General features: G+C 46.2%; 1 protein-coding gene across 6 annotated transcripts; it reads right to left on the bottom strand.

Annotated features, from left to right (window-relative positions):
* Positions 1-8,939: 8,939 nt before the first annotated feature.
* LOC310712493 (phospholipase A2 inhibitor and Ly6/PLAUR domain-containing protein-like) lies at positions 8,940-16,719 on the bottom strand. Of its 6 annotated transcripts, none has more exons than XM_083515614.1 (6): positions 16,085-16,714; positions 14,262-14,393; positions 13,822-13,935; positions 12,361-12,519; positions 10,663-10,803; positions 8,940-9,235 (listed from the first exon to the last, which is right to left on the bottom strand). In XM_083515614.1, the coding sequence occupies exons 2-6, from the start codon at positions 14,317-14,319 to the stop codon at positions 8,997-8,999; spliced, it is 711 nt and encodes a 236-aa protein (XP_083371740.1). In that variant the 5' UTR covers positions 14,320-14,393; positions 16,085-16,714; the 3' UTR covers positions 8,940-8,996. The 6 variants fall into 6 exon arrangements, with proteins under 6 accessions (XP_083371740.1, XP_083371739.1, XP_083371742.1 ...); XM_083515613.1 differs by having other exon boundaries at positions 14,262-14,398; XM_083515616.1 differs by lacking the exon at positions 16,085-16,714 and adding an exon at positions 15,063-16,078.
* Between the last annotated feature and the right edge of the window lie 474 nt (positions 16,720-17,193).

Below are 17,193 nucleotides of genomic sequence, written 5' to 3' on the forward strand. Positions count from 1 at the left end.
ACACCTCGCACGTGTCCCACGCCTATGACATCATACATGCAATGCGCATCACACGTGCGACACCAGGAGGTGGTTGAGTGCCACGCAGCTTCAATGGCTGCATTTCTACTTCTCTCATGCTTGGGAGGAGCCACTGATGCTACATCATGCTCGGCGCTCAGAGCATAAAGATGTCTTTATGTTGAGCATGCGAAATAGGTATTTTTTTTTCTGCTCCACCCATCACTGGCATCTAACCTCTAAGAAGGGAATTTATTTAGTTATTGAATTTATATCCTACCCTCCCTATCAAAAGAGCCTGGGCAGTGAACATAGGCATAATTTATTTTTATTTTTATAGATGCAGTTTGTTTTTTTAAAAAACCGCCTTCTGTCTGAAAAAGGGACCCCACCTTTACCCCTTGTAACTCAAGGTGGCATATTTGGTTCTCACAACCATCACTGCCCTATTTTATGTTTACAATGTGGCTTGCATGGACTCCAACTGAGCCTCTTTCCTATACCAGGCCTCAGCTACAGCTCCATTCCCAGTATGCATTTCCAATAATAAGCATATTACTTATTCTTCCATACCAAGTGTTTCTCTGTGCGACTGCATCAAGGTAAGCCTCCTCTCCTAACAAGTATTCAGAAGCTGAAAGCCTCCAAGCTGTGTGCTAACTCTGCATATCAGTCAATAGTATTCAGAATCATCTGGTAAAACACAGCCCTCTTGGCTAATAGGCATTGGCAGCCTTATCCTTCATAAATATTTCTAATACATTTTTGAAGGCCATCCAGTGTGGTGGCCATGATCACTACATGATCATGTACCTACGGGACCGCCTCTCCTGGTATGCCCCACGGAGGACCATAAGGTCCATAAACAGCAACACCCTAGAGGTCCTGGGCCCTAAGGAAGTTAGATTAGCCTCAACCAGAGCCAGGGCCTTCTCAACACTGCCTCCGGTCTGGTGGAACACTCTATCTCATGAGTCCAGGGCTCTGCGGGATCTGATTTCTTTCCGCAGGGCCTGTAAGACAGAGTTGTTCCACCTGGCCTTTGGCTTGGAATCAATTTGATTCCCTCCCCCTCTTTCTTTTTCCTTTCTCCTCCTGTGAAGAGGCTGCATCCTAATGTTTTAATGTTGTATTTTAATCTTGTTTTTTAAATTGTATTTTAATCAACATGTTTTTATTATTGGTTGTTAGCCGCCCTAAGCCCGGCCTTGGCTGGGGAGGTGGGGTATAAATAAATAATATTATTATTATTATTATTATTATTATTATTATTATTATTATTATTATTACATCTCATGGGACAATTCCCATTATTTAACTATGCACTGGGCAAAGAAATATTTTCTTTTGGGCATCAGGAATGTTCCAACATTTAGCTTGATTGAATGGTCCCAAGTTCTACTCAAATGAAAAGGACTTATGTGAATGGGCCCAGACTCAATCACACACTCATGACACTTTAGCACTCCAAAGAACGATGCACACATGCCATTAGCACCTTATCATGGGTGCAATCCCACCATGCTCTGGCACAGCACCTGTTCATTTCAATGATGCTTGCACCAGAGAACATCCTGGAAGATGGTTCCCCAAGAGTCAGGGCTGCAAGTCTCTTGTTCTGCCACCTGAGTCATCTCATCTTGCCTGATGGTTGGTCCACCTCTGGATCATCTAGAGGCAGCATTCCCCTCCCACCTGCTCCCCCCACCCCACAGAATCCCTCCTCCTCCCTTGCTAAGTCCCTTCAGGGTTACCAGAGCTTCCTGTTGCATTGATGCAACTGTTTTGAGCATCTCTGCATGAGACTGATCTATTCGCGCAATCATTCAGCGTCTGAGCATAACATCCAATTGGACAAGTGTACCCATTCTCAGTCCAAGTAGTTGGAAGAGCTAGGAAGCAAAAAAGAAAGAAGCAAATAGTCATATATGGAAAGTTTTTACATAAGAATCTCCAAAGAGCCCCGCTGGATCATTGACAGGCCTGCTTCACACAGACACAGCAGCCGCAGCCTTCCTGATGCATTCACACAACCACCCACTGAGTCCTCCCCACTCCCAGGTCTTTGTTAGCATATTCTTTGTCAGAATAAAAGAATGAGGTCTAGAGTCACAGGTCTGACACCTTTCCTGTCTTGTGTTAGGATGAAAGGTGTGGAGGTACCAAAACCTCCTCCACTCCACCCTGTTCCTGCCAAGTTTCAAAAGCAAATTGAGAATGTTTTCATCATTCTGAAACCAAGGGCCCCACCAGACTTTTATTGTGGGTTCATTTGTGCACCATGTTCTTCAAACTATAACACTGCATTAGTGATGGATTTCTCCTGGTTTCATTTGTCCTGTGGTGTTTCCTACTGCATTATTGTTGACTGGAGGGGCTGTGGAGCAACAGAAGTGGGACGAAAATAAACCAGGACATTTGTGGCATGAAAGGTGATGGGCTTTCAGCAGGAAGTAATGGGATGTGCATTGACTGGAAATGAAGCAGTATGACCAGCCCAATAACTCTGCACATGCAAACAGTATTGAGAGTGGAATTGTGTGTGACTGGCCCCATAGCACCATGAGCACAAATCATCCTGAATGCACTATAAAAAGGACTTCTGATATCAGAGAGGGGCAGGTGATGACTTACCTCCCCACTCTAAGTCTTGGTTGCACCCATCTTCAGCACAGCAAGCAGAGCTGTGGTGCAAATATCTCCCGTCTCCTACGGTGAAGGCAAAAGCATTGGCGCAAGAATTTCTTTTTCCACAGTCATAGAATTTTGTATTGAAGCTGACACCTATTTACCGGAAGAGAAAAAAGACAAATGGTCAGGAGAGCCCATTCCCCAGAATCCTTCATTCTCTGCCTAACTCCATTGTCTCCGCTCTGCCTTGCCCTTCCATCCTTTCCAAGCTCTCCCAAGGGAATATGGCTTGCTGGAGTACAAGCGTCTCCATCTTGCTGAAGTAAGCTTTGGAAGTTCCAGATCAATGGTGAAGAACCTCAGGACTGCGGACCAAAGGCAACCTCTTTCTGTATCTGACCCTTCAGAACCGGCCAATCTACACCCCTTACCAACTTCGTTTTACATCCTCCTTGAGTGTCTTTGCCTGGCTGGTATTTGTCATTGAAATCTGACAATGATTCTTGTTTTCCTTGACTGGATGGAAGATAGAGAGAGAGATGGGTGTCTGTGGGCAGAACCTAGCCTATCAAGCTAAAATTTACATTTATTGCTTTGCCCACTTTTGCTTATGACCCTGCCAGTCAGGTGTGTGGCCCTCAAAACAGAATGTGGCCCTCAGCTTAAAAGGGAATTCTGCTCTAGAACACTGGAGCATGCCACCAGGCAAGGCCAACATCTTTCTTACCAAACATTGTGCTCTCATCCTTGATGACCACGCAGGCATCCGAACCACTGTCACAGTCTGAAACCTCAGAACCTTCAATTCCTTGTTGACACTTAAGGGCTGGAATAAGAAAGTAAAGGCTGAACAAAATTACCGTATATCAGAGTGAAGACATAACAAATATAATGGGAGAAGTTCTGCTGTGGCTCTGTGATTGGAGGACCCCCCCCCCCCCCGCTTGAGAGGACAATTAGGACAATGGGGGAGATTAAATACCTCAGAAAAAATAAGGGGGCAGATGACGGAGATAAATATACATACAAAAATTAAATATTTGGGAATATAGTTGATAGACAAGAGTATTAACATATTTAAAGACAATTGTGAGAAAATTTGGAAAAGAAATAAAAAGAAATTTAGAAATTTGGGGAAGAACTACGAAGCAAAGAAGAAAAAGCATATTGTCATCGTATGGAAATGAATGAATTCCTATGCCCCACAAATAACCCAGAGATGCATTTTAAATGAAAGGACACATTCTACTCATGTAAAAACACACTGATTCCCGGACTGTCTGCGGTTCAGATTTAGAAAGCGATTGGGCGGGTTCCAGCCCAGGCCTTAGTTTGGCTACCCATGATCTGGATGGTACAAGGTCACATTCCATTCCTTCCACTGTTTACAGACTAGTGTACGAGCCGCAGCCATAAATAACTCACAGAGTACATATCCAAACTCTGCCATTAAAATTCTGGTCTGGAGTTCTTCCTTGGCACACAGTTAAAACCATAAGAAAGCATAAGAATGCACAAAGCACCTTGTCCTCTCCCTTTCTTTCTTGGCTGTTGTAAGGATTCTCAAGCTTCTAAGAAAACATTCAGCTACCTTCAAAAAGCCAAGCCCAGTCCTTTTGGCAGCTGATTGATTGTAGCCTATTAGCATATGTCAGTCCAGGAGCACCTCTTGATTCATGCCAATTGTCCGAATTATGGAGGAACCAACCGCAAATCATGCCAGAGATGGAGGCTTGTCCATAGCAAGGACACTCCCAGGTTGCACCCGATCTGCCTTTCAAGTTGGCAGACACAGGCTTGAGCAGCACAGTGGGGTGCAGTGAGCTCCCCTGATCCCACTGGGGACCATTGCCAATAAATCCTGGCTTTCCCCTGCCTGAATGGCAGCATGGAGCTACTGGCATTGAGTTCGTGATGTAGCTAGAAACCTACATGGATTTATCTAATCCTGCTTTTGTTCCATCTAATGCAGTACACACCACCCAACCTTGTGACAGTGAGTTTTAGAAGGTGGCTATGGATTGTTGTGCAAAAGGAAGCACTTCTTTCATCAGGCCTAAACTGATTACTAATTTTCTTAATTGAGTGGCTCAAGTCAGAAATGAGTCTGTGTGGCCCTCCAGATGTTGTTGGGACTACAATTCCTATCATCTCTGCCAATGGTATATCCTGGTCATCATTAGAGATCCTTTCCAAAAATTCCACTCATTCAGTGTTCTCCCTGGAATCTGGACTTCCAAATTACTTGTTCTTGCTCCCAATATGAAAAAGATCTGTTGGGAATTTTCCATTGTTCCATTTTTTATTTTTATTTTTAAAGAGTATTCCTTTATATTATATGGATTATAAACTACTAAAGATTATAGCAGCATACAGCCATAAAATTTTAACAATAAACAGTTCAACAGTTCTCAGAAATGAAATCAGATATGCACCCTTCAGGAATGTCAGCAAAAAATAGAATAAAGGTTTTAGCTCGACAAAATGTGTACGATGTCGGAAAGTGTCTAACTATCCTTCATGCACTGCCTCCAGTACATGCAGCAACACGGGGGGGGGGGACACCCCATAGATGGTTGCAGTGAATGGGCAGCTATATAGACAATACTAGCCTATTCCTTGGAAGAAAGCCTGCCAATCAAACCAGTAGCTGTGGTGCCTGTGGTGGGTTGGAAGCATGAAGTTATCCTTGGATGGCACTGAGACACGGTGATGGAAAGGTGGGGATTATACAGATGCCTTGGCAGGAGCAGGGAATGGGGAATTGCATGGCTCCAATCCAGCCCAGACCTGTTCAGGTAAGCATCTTCACATGCTGCTACTGTGAACTTAAGATGCACAGCTGATGTTTGTGTGCAGTATAGAGATGGTGTACTGCAAGCACCCATTTTCTCTGCCGTCAAAAGTGGCATAATTTCTGCCAGTCCCAGTTCCACCTGCAGCATGTTGAGTTTGTTGAGAAAGCCAAGAGAAGGACAACTGGGAGCAGGAAACTATCGAGGCAACAGCACTAGGCTGGTTAGATGTCAGGCAGCATATGCATCTTGAGTGGTAGTCCTACTCAGAGTAGACCCATTGAAGTCAGTGGACATAACTTAGGTTCATTTGTTGTGATATACTCTGAGCAGGACTTAGCTGAATAAAACTCACTGCATATTTGAGCCACTGCCTTTACAATTTACAGCGAGCTTAACAGTTGTTCTAATAGCAGTGGTTTGATCTCCAGACAGATTACTACCAGTCTCCTTGTTGCCAAATCCGCCCACTGAAGTGCTAGTCTTGAAGTCCAAACACAGACACTAGCCCTTGATTGATTACTGGTGGATTGATTATTGAATTTCTATACCATTTACTATATTAAAAATATATCTAAGTGGTGTACAAAAAGCTGAGGCAAAAACAGACAAACAAAATATTACAAAAACACACATTCATTTTCCTTCTGACGCACCCTTCCCCTCAGCCTCCGGGTTCTCACCCAGGGTCCAAACAAACTCTCAGCAAACCCATAAAAGTCTCACAACAAGAAGAATTTATGGGAACAGTAGATATCACCCTAGTTTCTCACTCTAGAGCTGCTTTTTATGGGCAGGCCCAAGAAGGACAGATTTTAACCCTCCTAGATTAGCATCAAATGGCCCAGTTGATATGTCATTCCAAAGCCCTGGCCTTCCATTTTGTCCCTAACAGCATAGTAGGAGAATGGATGTGATCAATGATAAATAACTTACGTGGATCCTGAGAGGCAACTAAGAGTGGCGAAAGAAGGCAGAGCACAAGGAGAGGCTCCATGGTGTCAAAAGGTAGGGCTAGGGACAAGGCTGGGCTTGAGGGCTTCTGGTGCCCAAATTTATGTGTAGAGGGCATTTTATAGATAACGTCTGCAATAACGTAACTGAGGCAGTTGCTCCAATGAAATGCAGTAATTGTGTAGTATAAATACCTGTAAAGCAACTGGGTGGAGATGCCTGTCTTATTGTGTTGTGTTGTGCAATGCGTTCCTAGGGTGCAAGGACTTCCTGGAATGAATGGTGGATTCTGACAATAAAATTTATGGCAAACATGATGCACGATGCAAACCTTTAGGTCCGTTTGAGACACCTCTTACATATTATTTGACACACATCTCACATCTTCAGATATCTCATGGGCTTTCACAGGGAAGATGGCGCAAGCTTGTTTTCTCCTGCGCCAGAGTGTAGGACTCACACCAATGGCTTCGAGTTACAAGAAAGGAGATTCCGGCTAAACATCAGGAAGAACTTTATGTCACTAAGAACTGTCTGACAGTGGAATGGTCTCCCTCGGGAGATTGTGGACTCTCCTTCCTTGTAGATTTTTAAGCACAGGTTGGATGGTCATCTGTCATGGATGCTTTAGCTGAGATTCCTGCATTCCAGGGGGTTGGACCCGTTCCAGCTCGACAATTCTGCGATTCTGTGATCCAGGACAGATAGCCCTCCAACCTCTGCTTTAAAACCTCCAATGAAGGGTTAGAGAAAAGTCCTGTTGTCTGAGAGCCCTTCCACTTGAGGACCGTGTTCTTTAAAACAGGACATTTGCCCACCTTAGTGGGCAGATGCAGGATTTGGTGCATGAAAAGGATAGCAAGATTTTAAAGCTGGCCCCAGTGCGGGAGGGATGGAGATGCTTTTCTATCCGAAGGGCTGCATTATCTTCTGAGCAACCTGCCAAGGGCCACATGCCAGGTGTGGGTGGGGCACGAGAGAGGATTTTTTAGCTTTGTAGTGGAGGCTGGTTCCTTTTCCCCCCTAGTGGCACACCCCTTCCTTTTCTCCACCTAGATGAGCAAGAGGCATCAGAGCTCAAGGACACGTCCCACCTAGGAAAAGCTCTTGGGGTGCAAAGAAGTACCAGGGGTGGGCGTGGCCAGGGGAGAGTTCTGAGGGCCAGAGAGGGAGACTTCAGGGGCCACATTTATCCCCTGAGCCTGAAGTTCCCCAACTCCACCCCCAACAGGTGGGGGACCTTCCATTTGGGGTTTTGCTTCAGGGATGTCTTGGACTGGCACAGTCGAGAGAGGGCTGAACCAAAGGACTGTGTCAGAGCGTCTCTCTCCTTTGACATTGAATTTATCGATGGCTCAACTCATCTCCAGTCAACTCCTCCTCCATTCGCAGAGAGCTGAGCTGCAGTGGCTCCCTGGTCCTTGCTGCTGCTGTTCAGCTGGTATGAATTAAGACCTTTCCTCTAGGTCCGTAGTCCAACTCGTAAACCAGAAGTGCTTTGTTTACTGCTTGGCAATAAAAACCACTAGTGCTTCCCATATCACAGCTCCCTGGCTTTCTTGCAAATGATGGCAGGGTTGTAGCCCCTGGAAGGGTCAGCATCTGTGGTTGGCATCACTGGGTTCCTGCTGAAGTCCACAGCCCAGCCAGGGCCCCATGGCTAACCCCGGGGTCCCCTTGGTCCTCCTCTTCCTCCTGTTTGCTACTGCCCGTTTTTCATCATCTCTCCCACCCTGCCTCCCTTTATCCTATGTTTTTCCTTTCAAGCTATGACCTTGCTCTTTACCTCATGGGCCGCTGTATTCAGGGCCGGACAGGGATTTTTTTACCTGGCAGTTGGCACCGGCCAACTGGCTTTCACCTAACTCAAATCAATCATTAGGCATTGGGTAAGCCTTAGTCTTGGCTAGAGGGGAGGTTGTAGACTCTGCCTGCCCCACCTTGGTTAAGGCTATCCCGTTATAAAGGGATCCGCAAGGAGTTGCATCTGTCTGACGCCCAGGTGGCAGCTAGGTCCGTAAAGTAAAGGTAAAGGGACCCCTGATCATTAGGTCCAGTCGTTTGCCTTCCCGCCGGAGCGGTACCTATTTATCTACTTGCACTTTGATGTGCTTTTGAACTGCTAGGTTGGCAGGAGCAGGGACCGAGCAACAGGAGCTCACCCCGTCGCGGGGATTTGAACCGCCGACCTTCTGATCGGCAAGTCTTAGACTCTGTGGTTTAACCCACAGTGCCACCCGTGTCCAAGCACTCCTCTAATGGGGACCCTCTCAGGAGTACCCCTAGATGCACTCTCAACAGATGGTCTGAGGGGAAAATAAATGGCTTCACCCAATGCCAAACATTTCACATCTGTAATTGATAAAAGTTGTGGCCTATTTGGACCCAAACTATATGCTGCTTTCTTGTCTGGTAATTTATTATCTAGGGAGCAGCGAGGTCACGGGGCCTTGGCACGCAAGTGTAAGGTTTTAGAGATTTTAGAGAAATATGGAGGAATGGAAGTTCATGCTGAAAATTAGTGCATTCCTCCTTGAAGAAAAAAGATGAAGACACTGATCATGAGTAAGAAAAAACGTAACATTATAATTCTCGATACCTCGGCACATAGGATTGTTACACAGGTGAGGATGCAAACACAGAGAAACTCAAGAAAGCAATAACGTTTACAAAGGGGGACCCAGTTAGCTGGATGGCTGCAGAAGGGACATAATCCTCAGTTTGCCCATCAGTGCAAACTGCATACTCAGTCACAATGTAGAGTTTTCCTGCATAGGGCACAAGGTCATTGACATCCAAGGAACAAGCTGAATCAGTTGCACAGCCTTTGACGGAGAAGTTTTGTTCTGGTAAACCTGCAGAGAGTGAGAGGAGCAAATAAGAGGAAAAGAAGGTCCCCTTTCTAACCTAGCTTGTTTTCCCCTGCATATGACGGTTTGTGTCAGAGTCTAATTGCAGTGGGGGCTTGACCCAGCTGAATCTGGTGTCCGCAGAGCCTCACAGCTCACAGGTTCCCCCAACAGCATGCTATAAAGGAGGGAAGAAGTCAGGGAGAAGGCAGCAGCCAGAGGTAGAGCATAGGTTTGGAAAGCAGATAGACTTAGAAAGCCAAGTGTGGGAGAAAGAGCAGGAATGGACCTGGAGCTCTTTCTGGGTCACCACTCAGCAAGGATGGCCCCTCTCATTTCATTGCCTGAGGCGAAATGGGAAAATGTTGCCCCTGCCTCCCCTCCAAAATCTCGCTTACTGGGGTCGTGCGGCTGCAGCGATGGGAAGACAGCAGTTTGTCCAACTTCTCTCTGAAGCCCCTTTAAACAGCTCACCTGGGCCACTACCACCCGTGTTGCTTCCTTCGTCACTTCCTGCCTCTCATTCTGTCATCATGCTGCCTATGGGCGGCCGTGCAAATTACAGCATGACGACAGCCTTACTTTTATATGTATATAGGAAGAAAAGGAAGATGGGACAGGAAGCAAAAATAATGATAAAGTGAAAACAAAAGGAAGGTGGGATCTAAAACTTAAAAGAAAAGAATAATAGTCACTTCTGAGATTTCTGTGGGGGAAATGGCATGCACCAGCCCCTGGAAGTGTTGTCTGTAGTGAAAAGTACTAGGCTGGGCAAAGTTTTGGGAAGTCTATTCCCTGTCTACACTTGCCTCCCATCCTTAATTTTGATTTGGACATTCTTTCTGGAGAAGTTTCATCCCAGCCTTACTGTTTGGTAGTAGGAGGCAAAGAGGGACATGGGGTGACTGTTTTTTTAAACACACGCACACAGAGTGGTGGTCATAAGTGTGCCCAGTGATCATAAAGTCAATTTGAGGGTGTGTAGTGAGGTCACATCCACTCCTTACTTTACTTTTAACACATGCATATGCCACTTTAAGAGTTGTACCTTCCCCCAAAGAATCCTGGGGACGGTAGTTTCTTAAGCATATTGACCCCAAAGAGCTACAGTGTCCAGCACTCTTAACAAACTACAGTTGCAAGGACTCACTGCGACTGTCAAAGTGGTACAAGAGTTCTTGAAATGCAGGGTGTGGCTTTGACCTAAGTCTCACAGAGTCCTGCTGCCTTTTTCACAAGCTAAGGGTTGTGGATAAAAGATTCCTCCTTGCCCCCACCATCACCCACTTCCCAGGTTCATCCTACTTTCCACCCACAACCCAGGTGGAAAAAGGGAAAATTAAGGGTAAGGTGGAAGCCATCTTTAAGGGCTTTCAACAAAGCTCCTTGGAAAGGTCCCAGTAACAGCAGGGTGGGTGGGTGTGAAGAAATACCAGCATATAGCCCAACAAGGGAAATGCACTTTTCTTCGATTCCGGTGCATTCGACGCGCTCATAGGCCTGGCAAGGGCCCCGGTTAAAACTCTCACACCCTGGACAAGTCAACCCGTTTTTGGTAGAACTCGCAGGAGTCACTGGAAAACAATCAGAGGAAGATCTCACGTGAGCGAGGGCAACGAGAGGTAGCTCTGATGAAACGGACTCAGCCCCAAACTTATGCACATTTAACTTGTGCAATTTCAGCTTTACAAGCCTTGCAACAACAACAACAACAACAACAACAACAACAACAGCAACAACAGCAACAGCAACAACAATAATAATAATAGGGGGAGGAAAAAGAGACTCTGGCAATCCCACCTGCCATTGAACTCAATGTCTCCTGACCATACACAATTTTGGCTTTAGCTATGATCCCCAGAAACTAAAACCCACATAAATTGTAGTCTGTGCTTTGGTAGTCTCAAGGCTAGATTACTGCAGCATACTCTATATGGGGCTGCCCTTGGATCTGGCCTGGAAGCTTTAGCTAGGGCAAAACGTTGCAGGTGGACCGGCGATGAGAACAGATCACATGACACTCCATGGGCTCTATCACTGAACTAAGGACCTTTCCATGCACTGAGGTCTTCTGCTGAGACCCTTCTTCAAAAGCCTCCTTCACCAGACAAATGCTCTTCAGTGGCATGGGAGATGGTCTTCTCAGCAGAGGCACCAGTTGCAGAACACCCACCCCAACAAGATTTGCATGCCACCTTCCTTGCTATCTTTTTAGCATCAGGCAAATACAGTTTTTTTATTTACCCGGGCATTTTAACCAGTTGCAAATCCTAGCCTGCTTTCAAGGGGTCTGTTCGCTGCTTGATTTTAGTGGGGTGCTGCTGTGGTTCTTGAATTGTGGCATTAATTTTTGTTGTTACACAGCCCTGAAATCCAAAAAAAGGATGGAAGCTGGTACATGACTCCTTTCTTTCCTGTGATGTGAGGTTTGCCTTGTATTGGAATAATAATGGACAGGAGTCAGCAAACCCATATTTATTGATAGGAGAAGTATAATAAAATAAGGTATTATTTGGGAATGCAGATCAGGAAGTTTAACTAGGAGAACAGAACACATTGTAGCTTCATCAGTGGCAGGCTTCTTCAACCTCGGCCCTCCAGATGTTTTGAGACTACAATTCCCATCATCCCTGACCACTTGTCCTGCTAGCTAGGGATCATGGGAGTTGTAGGCCAAAAACATCTGGAGGGCCAAGGCTGAGGAAGCCTGCTCAATGGCATATTGAGTACAAACAGGAAACTGTGCATCTTTCATTGTGCAACTATTTAGATATATTTATATAATCTTTGGAAATATATTAAAATTAAATTCAAAGATCAATTTTTGCATTTAAATAATAATATTTCCTTGCATTTATAATATAATAAATTCCCTTCTTTCTCCAGATCTGGATGGTGGCACATGGGGGGGGACGTTTTCTGAGAACTCCCTTAGGTCACTGGTTCAAGGTCACTCATTGCAGATTTGCATCCCCATTACGGTTGCTTTATGAACCTGCCAACTCGAACCTCATGGCCCACCACTGTCCTCAAGAGGGAAGCTACCAAAGGCGTGTGTGTGTGTGCGCGCACGCGCGCGCACACACACACACACCGCTTTGAAACACTCTGCAAGCTCAATCAATACTCACTACTTAGAACCAGTTCTTCGTTGCATCCAGCAGTTCCACAACAGGCTATGTTGCTTCGGATTTGCCTCTCTGTGGATGTGCTCAGCGTGAAGGCTCCTGGTTTGCAGGCACTGCGGTTGATGCAGCTTTTGTACATCCCAGTGGGGCTGACACCTGTGCCTGGAGAAAAAGAGGATGTGACTATTCCTCCTGAGCACGGAAGAAATGATGATCATGTTGATTGGATTAAAAGCCTATCAGCAGGGACTGCCTTCTCTGATCGTACCAATGGCACGTGTAGCCCAGCATCCTGCTCTCAGGGGGCAAAACCTATGGGAAGCCTGAAAGCAGGCTCTGAGCATGAGAGCACCCTCCCTTCCTGAGGTTTCCAGCAACTAGAATTCAGGAGCACGCCGCCTCCGGCAGAGGAGGTAGAACATACCCATCAGAGTCAGCAACTGCTGCAAGGCTTCTCCTTCACGAATTTGTTTGGAAGATTCAGGGCTGATAAAAGAAACCTTCACACAGCACGTGATTAAAACTATGGAACTCACACCTGCAGAAGGTAAAGATGGCCCCCAAATGGGGTGGTTTTAAAAGAGGATTAGGCAAATTCATGGCCACTAGCCATAATGGCTATGCTCTGGCTCCACAATCGAAAGCAGAAACGCTTCTTCTTCATCATCATCATCTTTTCATTGGTTTTTACTGAAGAATTTTTGTGTGCCACAAAACCAATAAACAAACACATATAGCACCTCCACTTGCCATTCAGAGAGTCTTTTTGGCATCAGACACTATTGCCACAGACACTGTGCCGTTGGAGGAAAAGAGAGGGGAGTGGGGGGAGGGAGATGGGGGGATAATAATGATCTTTCATTCTATTGCATAATGCCTGTGCAGGGTTTTTGTGTCAGCATCACACGGGTAGGTCCTTTATTTATAAATTTGTTCATTTTTATTGTCATTGCAAGAGATTATGGGGTCCAGAGCTTGGATGGTTGTGTCTGGTTGGTTGCAGTGTGGTTTCTTTGTATGTATGTGTGCCGGGCAGGGGGGGTTGTTGGGTCAGATTAGCCATATCGATGCGTATGCTGTTGTGGGGCACAGGTCATTGCCTTGTTGTGCTGTATATGTGATACAGGGGAGCCACACCGGGGTGAAGGGGCCCTCCTTCGCTTGTCCCCGTGCTCGTGTCGGTTAGCTTTCCTAGTAGGGTGCAATGCTTCTGAATACCAGTTGCAGGAAACCAAAGGAGCGGGAGAGTGCTCTTGTGCTTTTTTCTCGTTTCCCATAGGAATCTGGACTCGATGGGCCATTGGCCTGATCCAGCAGGCTCTTCTTACGGCTTTATGTCACCCAACCAACACTGAGGCTGAGCAGGGATTTGAACTCATTCCTCCCTAGTGGAGAAGGACCAGAGGCCTACGGCATTTGCCAACAATTGCACCCACCTAACGTTTTGCCAACAATTGCACCCACCTAACGTGTTGAACGTTGATAGGGTAACACACACTAGCTCTTTATGCGGGCAATGAATCATCTTGCATGTGGCGTCTCCAAGGTCGCACTTTGCACACGATAAATTCCTAGCTTCTGGAAGCAGAAAGAAAGGATGGAAGATCACTACGGAAGGAACTGTAGGGCTCCAACCTGGGGGCTTTGTTGTGGGTCAGCTGGGTGGTGGCCCTGGGTCCATGGAAGTCAGCAGGACCCACTATGGAGGCAGGAGGGGGAGTGGAAACAGAGACCCTTATGCACATTATGCCTCTGTAGCTGAGACAAGTCAACTGCAGAGGAAAGCCTGATAGCAAAAAGAGGGGTACAGCTGGGGCCCTGTTTATGGTCTTTTTGCCCAAGAAGCTCCCCATCCCGAAGCCTGGATCTGCCCATGTACATAAGGTTTAATGAAGACCACTCACCATTAACAGGCAGCAGAAGAATGCAACAAGTAAGGCAGTGGAAAAGGATTATTTTCATCGTTCCTTAGAGAAAGAATGGGCAAGTCCGGCGCAGAGAAACTGAGATGTCTCAAAAACTGCAAGGTTTAACACCTGTACTGCAAAGGTAAACTTAGATATTATATATGTGTGTGTATAACATCAAGGTTAGCCAATGTAGCGCCCTCTGGATATTGTCGGAATACAGCTTGCATCATTCCTGGACATTGGCCGTGTTGACCGGGGCTGGTGGGAATGAGGGTATGGCAAAAATATGGAGGGTGGCATTTTGGCTGCCTCTGGCATACATGGTCAGCTAGCAGCTGGGAACCACAAGTCATGAGAGGGCTGTTGCACTCAGGCCCTGATTGCCGACTTCCCATGGGCATCTGGCTGGTCACTGTGAGAAGTGGAAGCTGCCCTAGATGGATGTTTAGCCTGATCCACCTGGGCTGTTCCGAGGTTCTGTTTCTCTGTGCAGCATGGTTGAAACCACACATTTCCTTAACCCCGTCCCAATCAATCACAATTCAGGCCCGACTTTGTCGCTTGCCCCCCCCCCCACGTCCCCAAGAAGCAGGGCTTCAAGAGGAAGTGGTTTTCCTTGCGTGTGTTTCCCAGCAGTGTTTGGGAGAAGCCCCCACCCCAACAACAAAGAAAGAATCGGGGGGAAGAAGAGCAGGAGAGCAGCTTTCGTTTCTGACTTCCATCAGCCCCAGCCAACAGGGCCTGTGGTCAGGGATGAAAGCAGCTGTAGTCAAACACATCACTTGTTCTACTCACCTGTAGTTTGATACAAAGGAGGGTGAAATGCCTCCACCCACCCAAAACTCTTGATTCGTCATCGTTTCTTGGCAGCGTGAATATTTATTTATTTACTTATTGTTAAATTTATTTCCTGCCCTTCATCCGAAGATCACAGGGCGGTTCACAACGCAGAAAGGCAAAATGAGAACATAGTAACAAAACAAAAGCAAACCGATAACCTGGCCGGCATTAGACCCACAAGATGAGCCTGGCTGCTGGATTAGCCCCCCCCCCCCCGAAACCATCTAATCAGCATTTGAAATGCATTTTGCAGCTAGCTATTGGCCCCTTTGTGACCAAGTGAAGATGCCCAGGTGCCAGGTTTAAGGGGCCGTTTGGCGCCTAGGTTATACACCTGAGTTTTTAGCACTGCATCTAACCCAACAACCTCTTCCTCACAATGGCCAACCAGATGTCTATGGGAAGCCCACAAACAGAAACTGAGCACAACAGCAGCCCTCTGCTTTTGTCATTCACAGCAACTGGTACTCATTCATACTGCCTCCAAGACTGGGGGTAAAACACAGCCATTGTGGTGAGCAGCTGTTGGCAGCTCTAGGCTCCATGAATTTGTCTAATCACCATACATTAAAGCACATCCTACCACCCCCCAAAAAAAAAAACCTGGGAACTGCAGTTTACTCCTCCCAGAGCTGCGATTCCTAGCACCCTTAAGAACCTACAGCTCCCAGGATTCTTGGGTCGTGCTTCTATTGTCTGGCGTATATGTAGCTCTAAGGATGTTGGGATTTGTTTTCCCTCTAAGGGTTTTTAATTGGTTTGCAGACTGCCAACGAAGCCAGCGCTTCCCTGTGTTGCAATACACCAGCAGATTTAAAATTATACAGAAATTGTGTTGCGTGGGAGAGATTAGGAGGCAGCAGCTAATTGGAAAAGTCACCCCCACCATATTAACAGAGGCCGGAGAAGGGAACTTGGAAAAAAAATCCTTCCGCAAATATATAAATGAGATTGATAAAAAGAATACAAAGACTCACATTGACTACCAAAGGACCTTCTGTCTCTCTCTAGAAACTAGGCCTCTGGGAATTCACAAGCTCCTACCACCAGGCTGGCAAGGCCTACAAGAAAAGCTATACCAAAAATGTATGTCTCTGATTGGCTTAAAATGACAACATCTGAATGCAACACATAAGACAGGCTCCTCTTCTCTTGCCTCTTCAATACCTGTTGGGGGTGGTTTCCTCTTTCAATTTACAGTAGCACATTTTTTAAAACTGCTATTTGGATCCATACCAGATTCAAAACAAGTTTTGGATATGCAGTTGTTGATATATATTGTTACAGATCTGGGGTTAACAGGGTTTGGGGAGGTGCACGGACACTCATAACCACTAGAGAACGTTAGAAATAATTAGTGGTCAGATATGGGTAATATTTGGATAGAGAAGGGAAGATGCCGGGCCAGGCCTCTCACATGGAATAGAAGTAGCTAAGAATGGCAAAAGGTGCTGGAAGCAAGTCAAGGACAACTCATCCTCATCAGGGAGAGAGATTCTCTGCCTGTGGACAAAGAGGGAGCTCCCAGAAGGACAAAGGTTTATGGTTTCAGCTTCCCTGTCTAGGAAAAAGGGAGCGGGTTGGCTGTACCCACAGGGAAAAAACTGCCATTTTACACAAGGCTTGGGTATTTTTTCTGACAAGGGTTACAGAATCATAGAATTATAAAGTTGGAAGGGGGCCCGAGCATGACAGATGTCCATCCAAACTCTGCTTAAAAACCTCCAAGAAGGAGAATCCACAACCTCCAGAGGGAGACTGTTTCTGACTGTCCTTCTGTCTTTCAGGACCGGTGTTATGTGGTCTCGGCGACCACTCCCAGTTGCCAGTCTAGCTGCTGCATTCTGGATTACAGTGGCACCTCGGGTTAAGAACTTAATTCCTTCTGGAGGAATTCTTAACCTGAAACTGTTCTTAACCTGAGGTACCACTTTAGCTAATGGGGCTTCCCGCCACCGCCACGCGATTTCTGTTCTCATCCTGAAGCAAAGTTCTTAACCCGAGGTACTATTTCTGAGTTAGTGGAGTCTGTAACCTGAAGCGTCTGTACCCGAGGTACCACTGTACTTCCCTCACGTCTTCAGGG

This window comes from Podarcis liolepis (genome assembly GCF_965112155.1).
Source record: "Podarcis liolepis genome assembly, chromosome: 7".
NCBI lineage: Eukaryota > Metazoa > Chordata > Lepidosauria > Squamata > Lacertidae > Podarcis > Podarcis liolepis.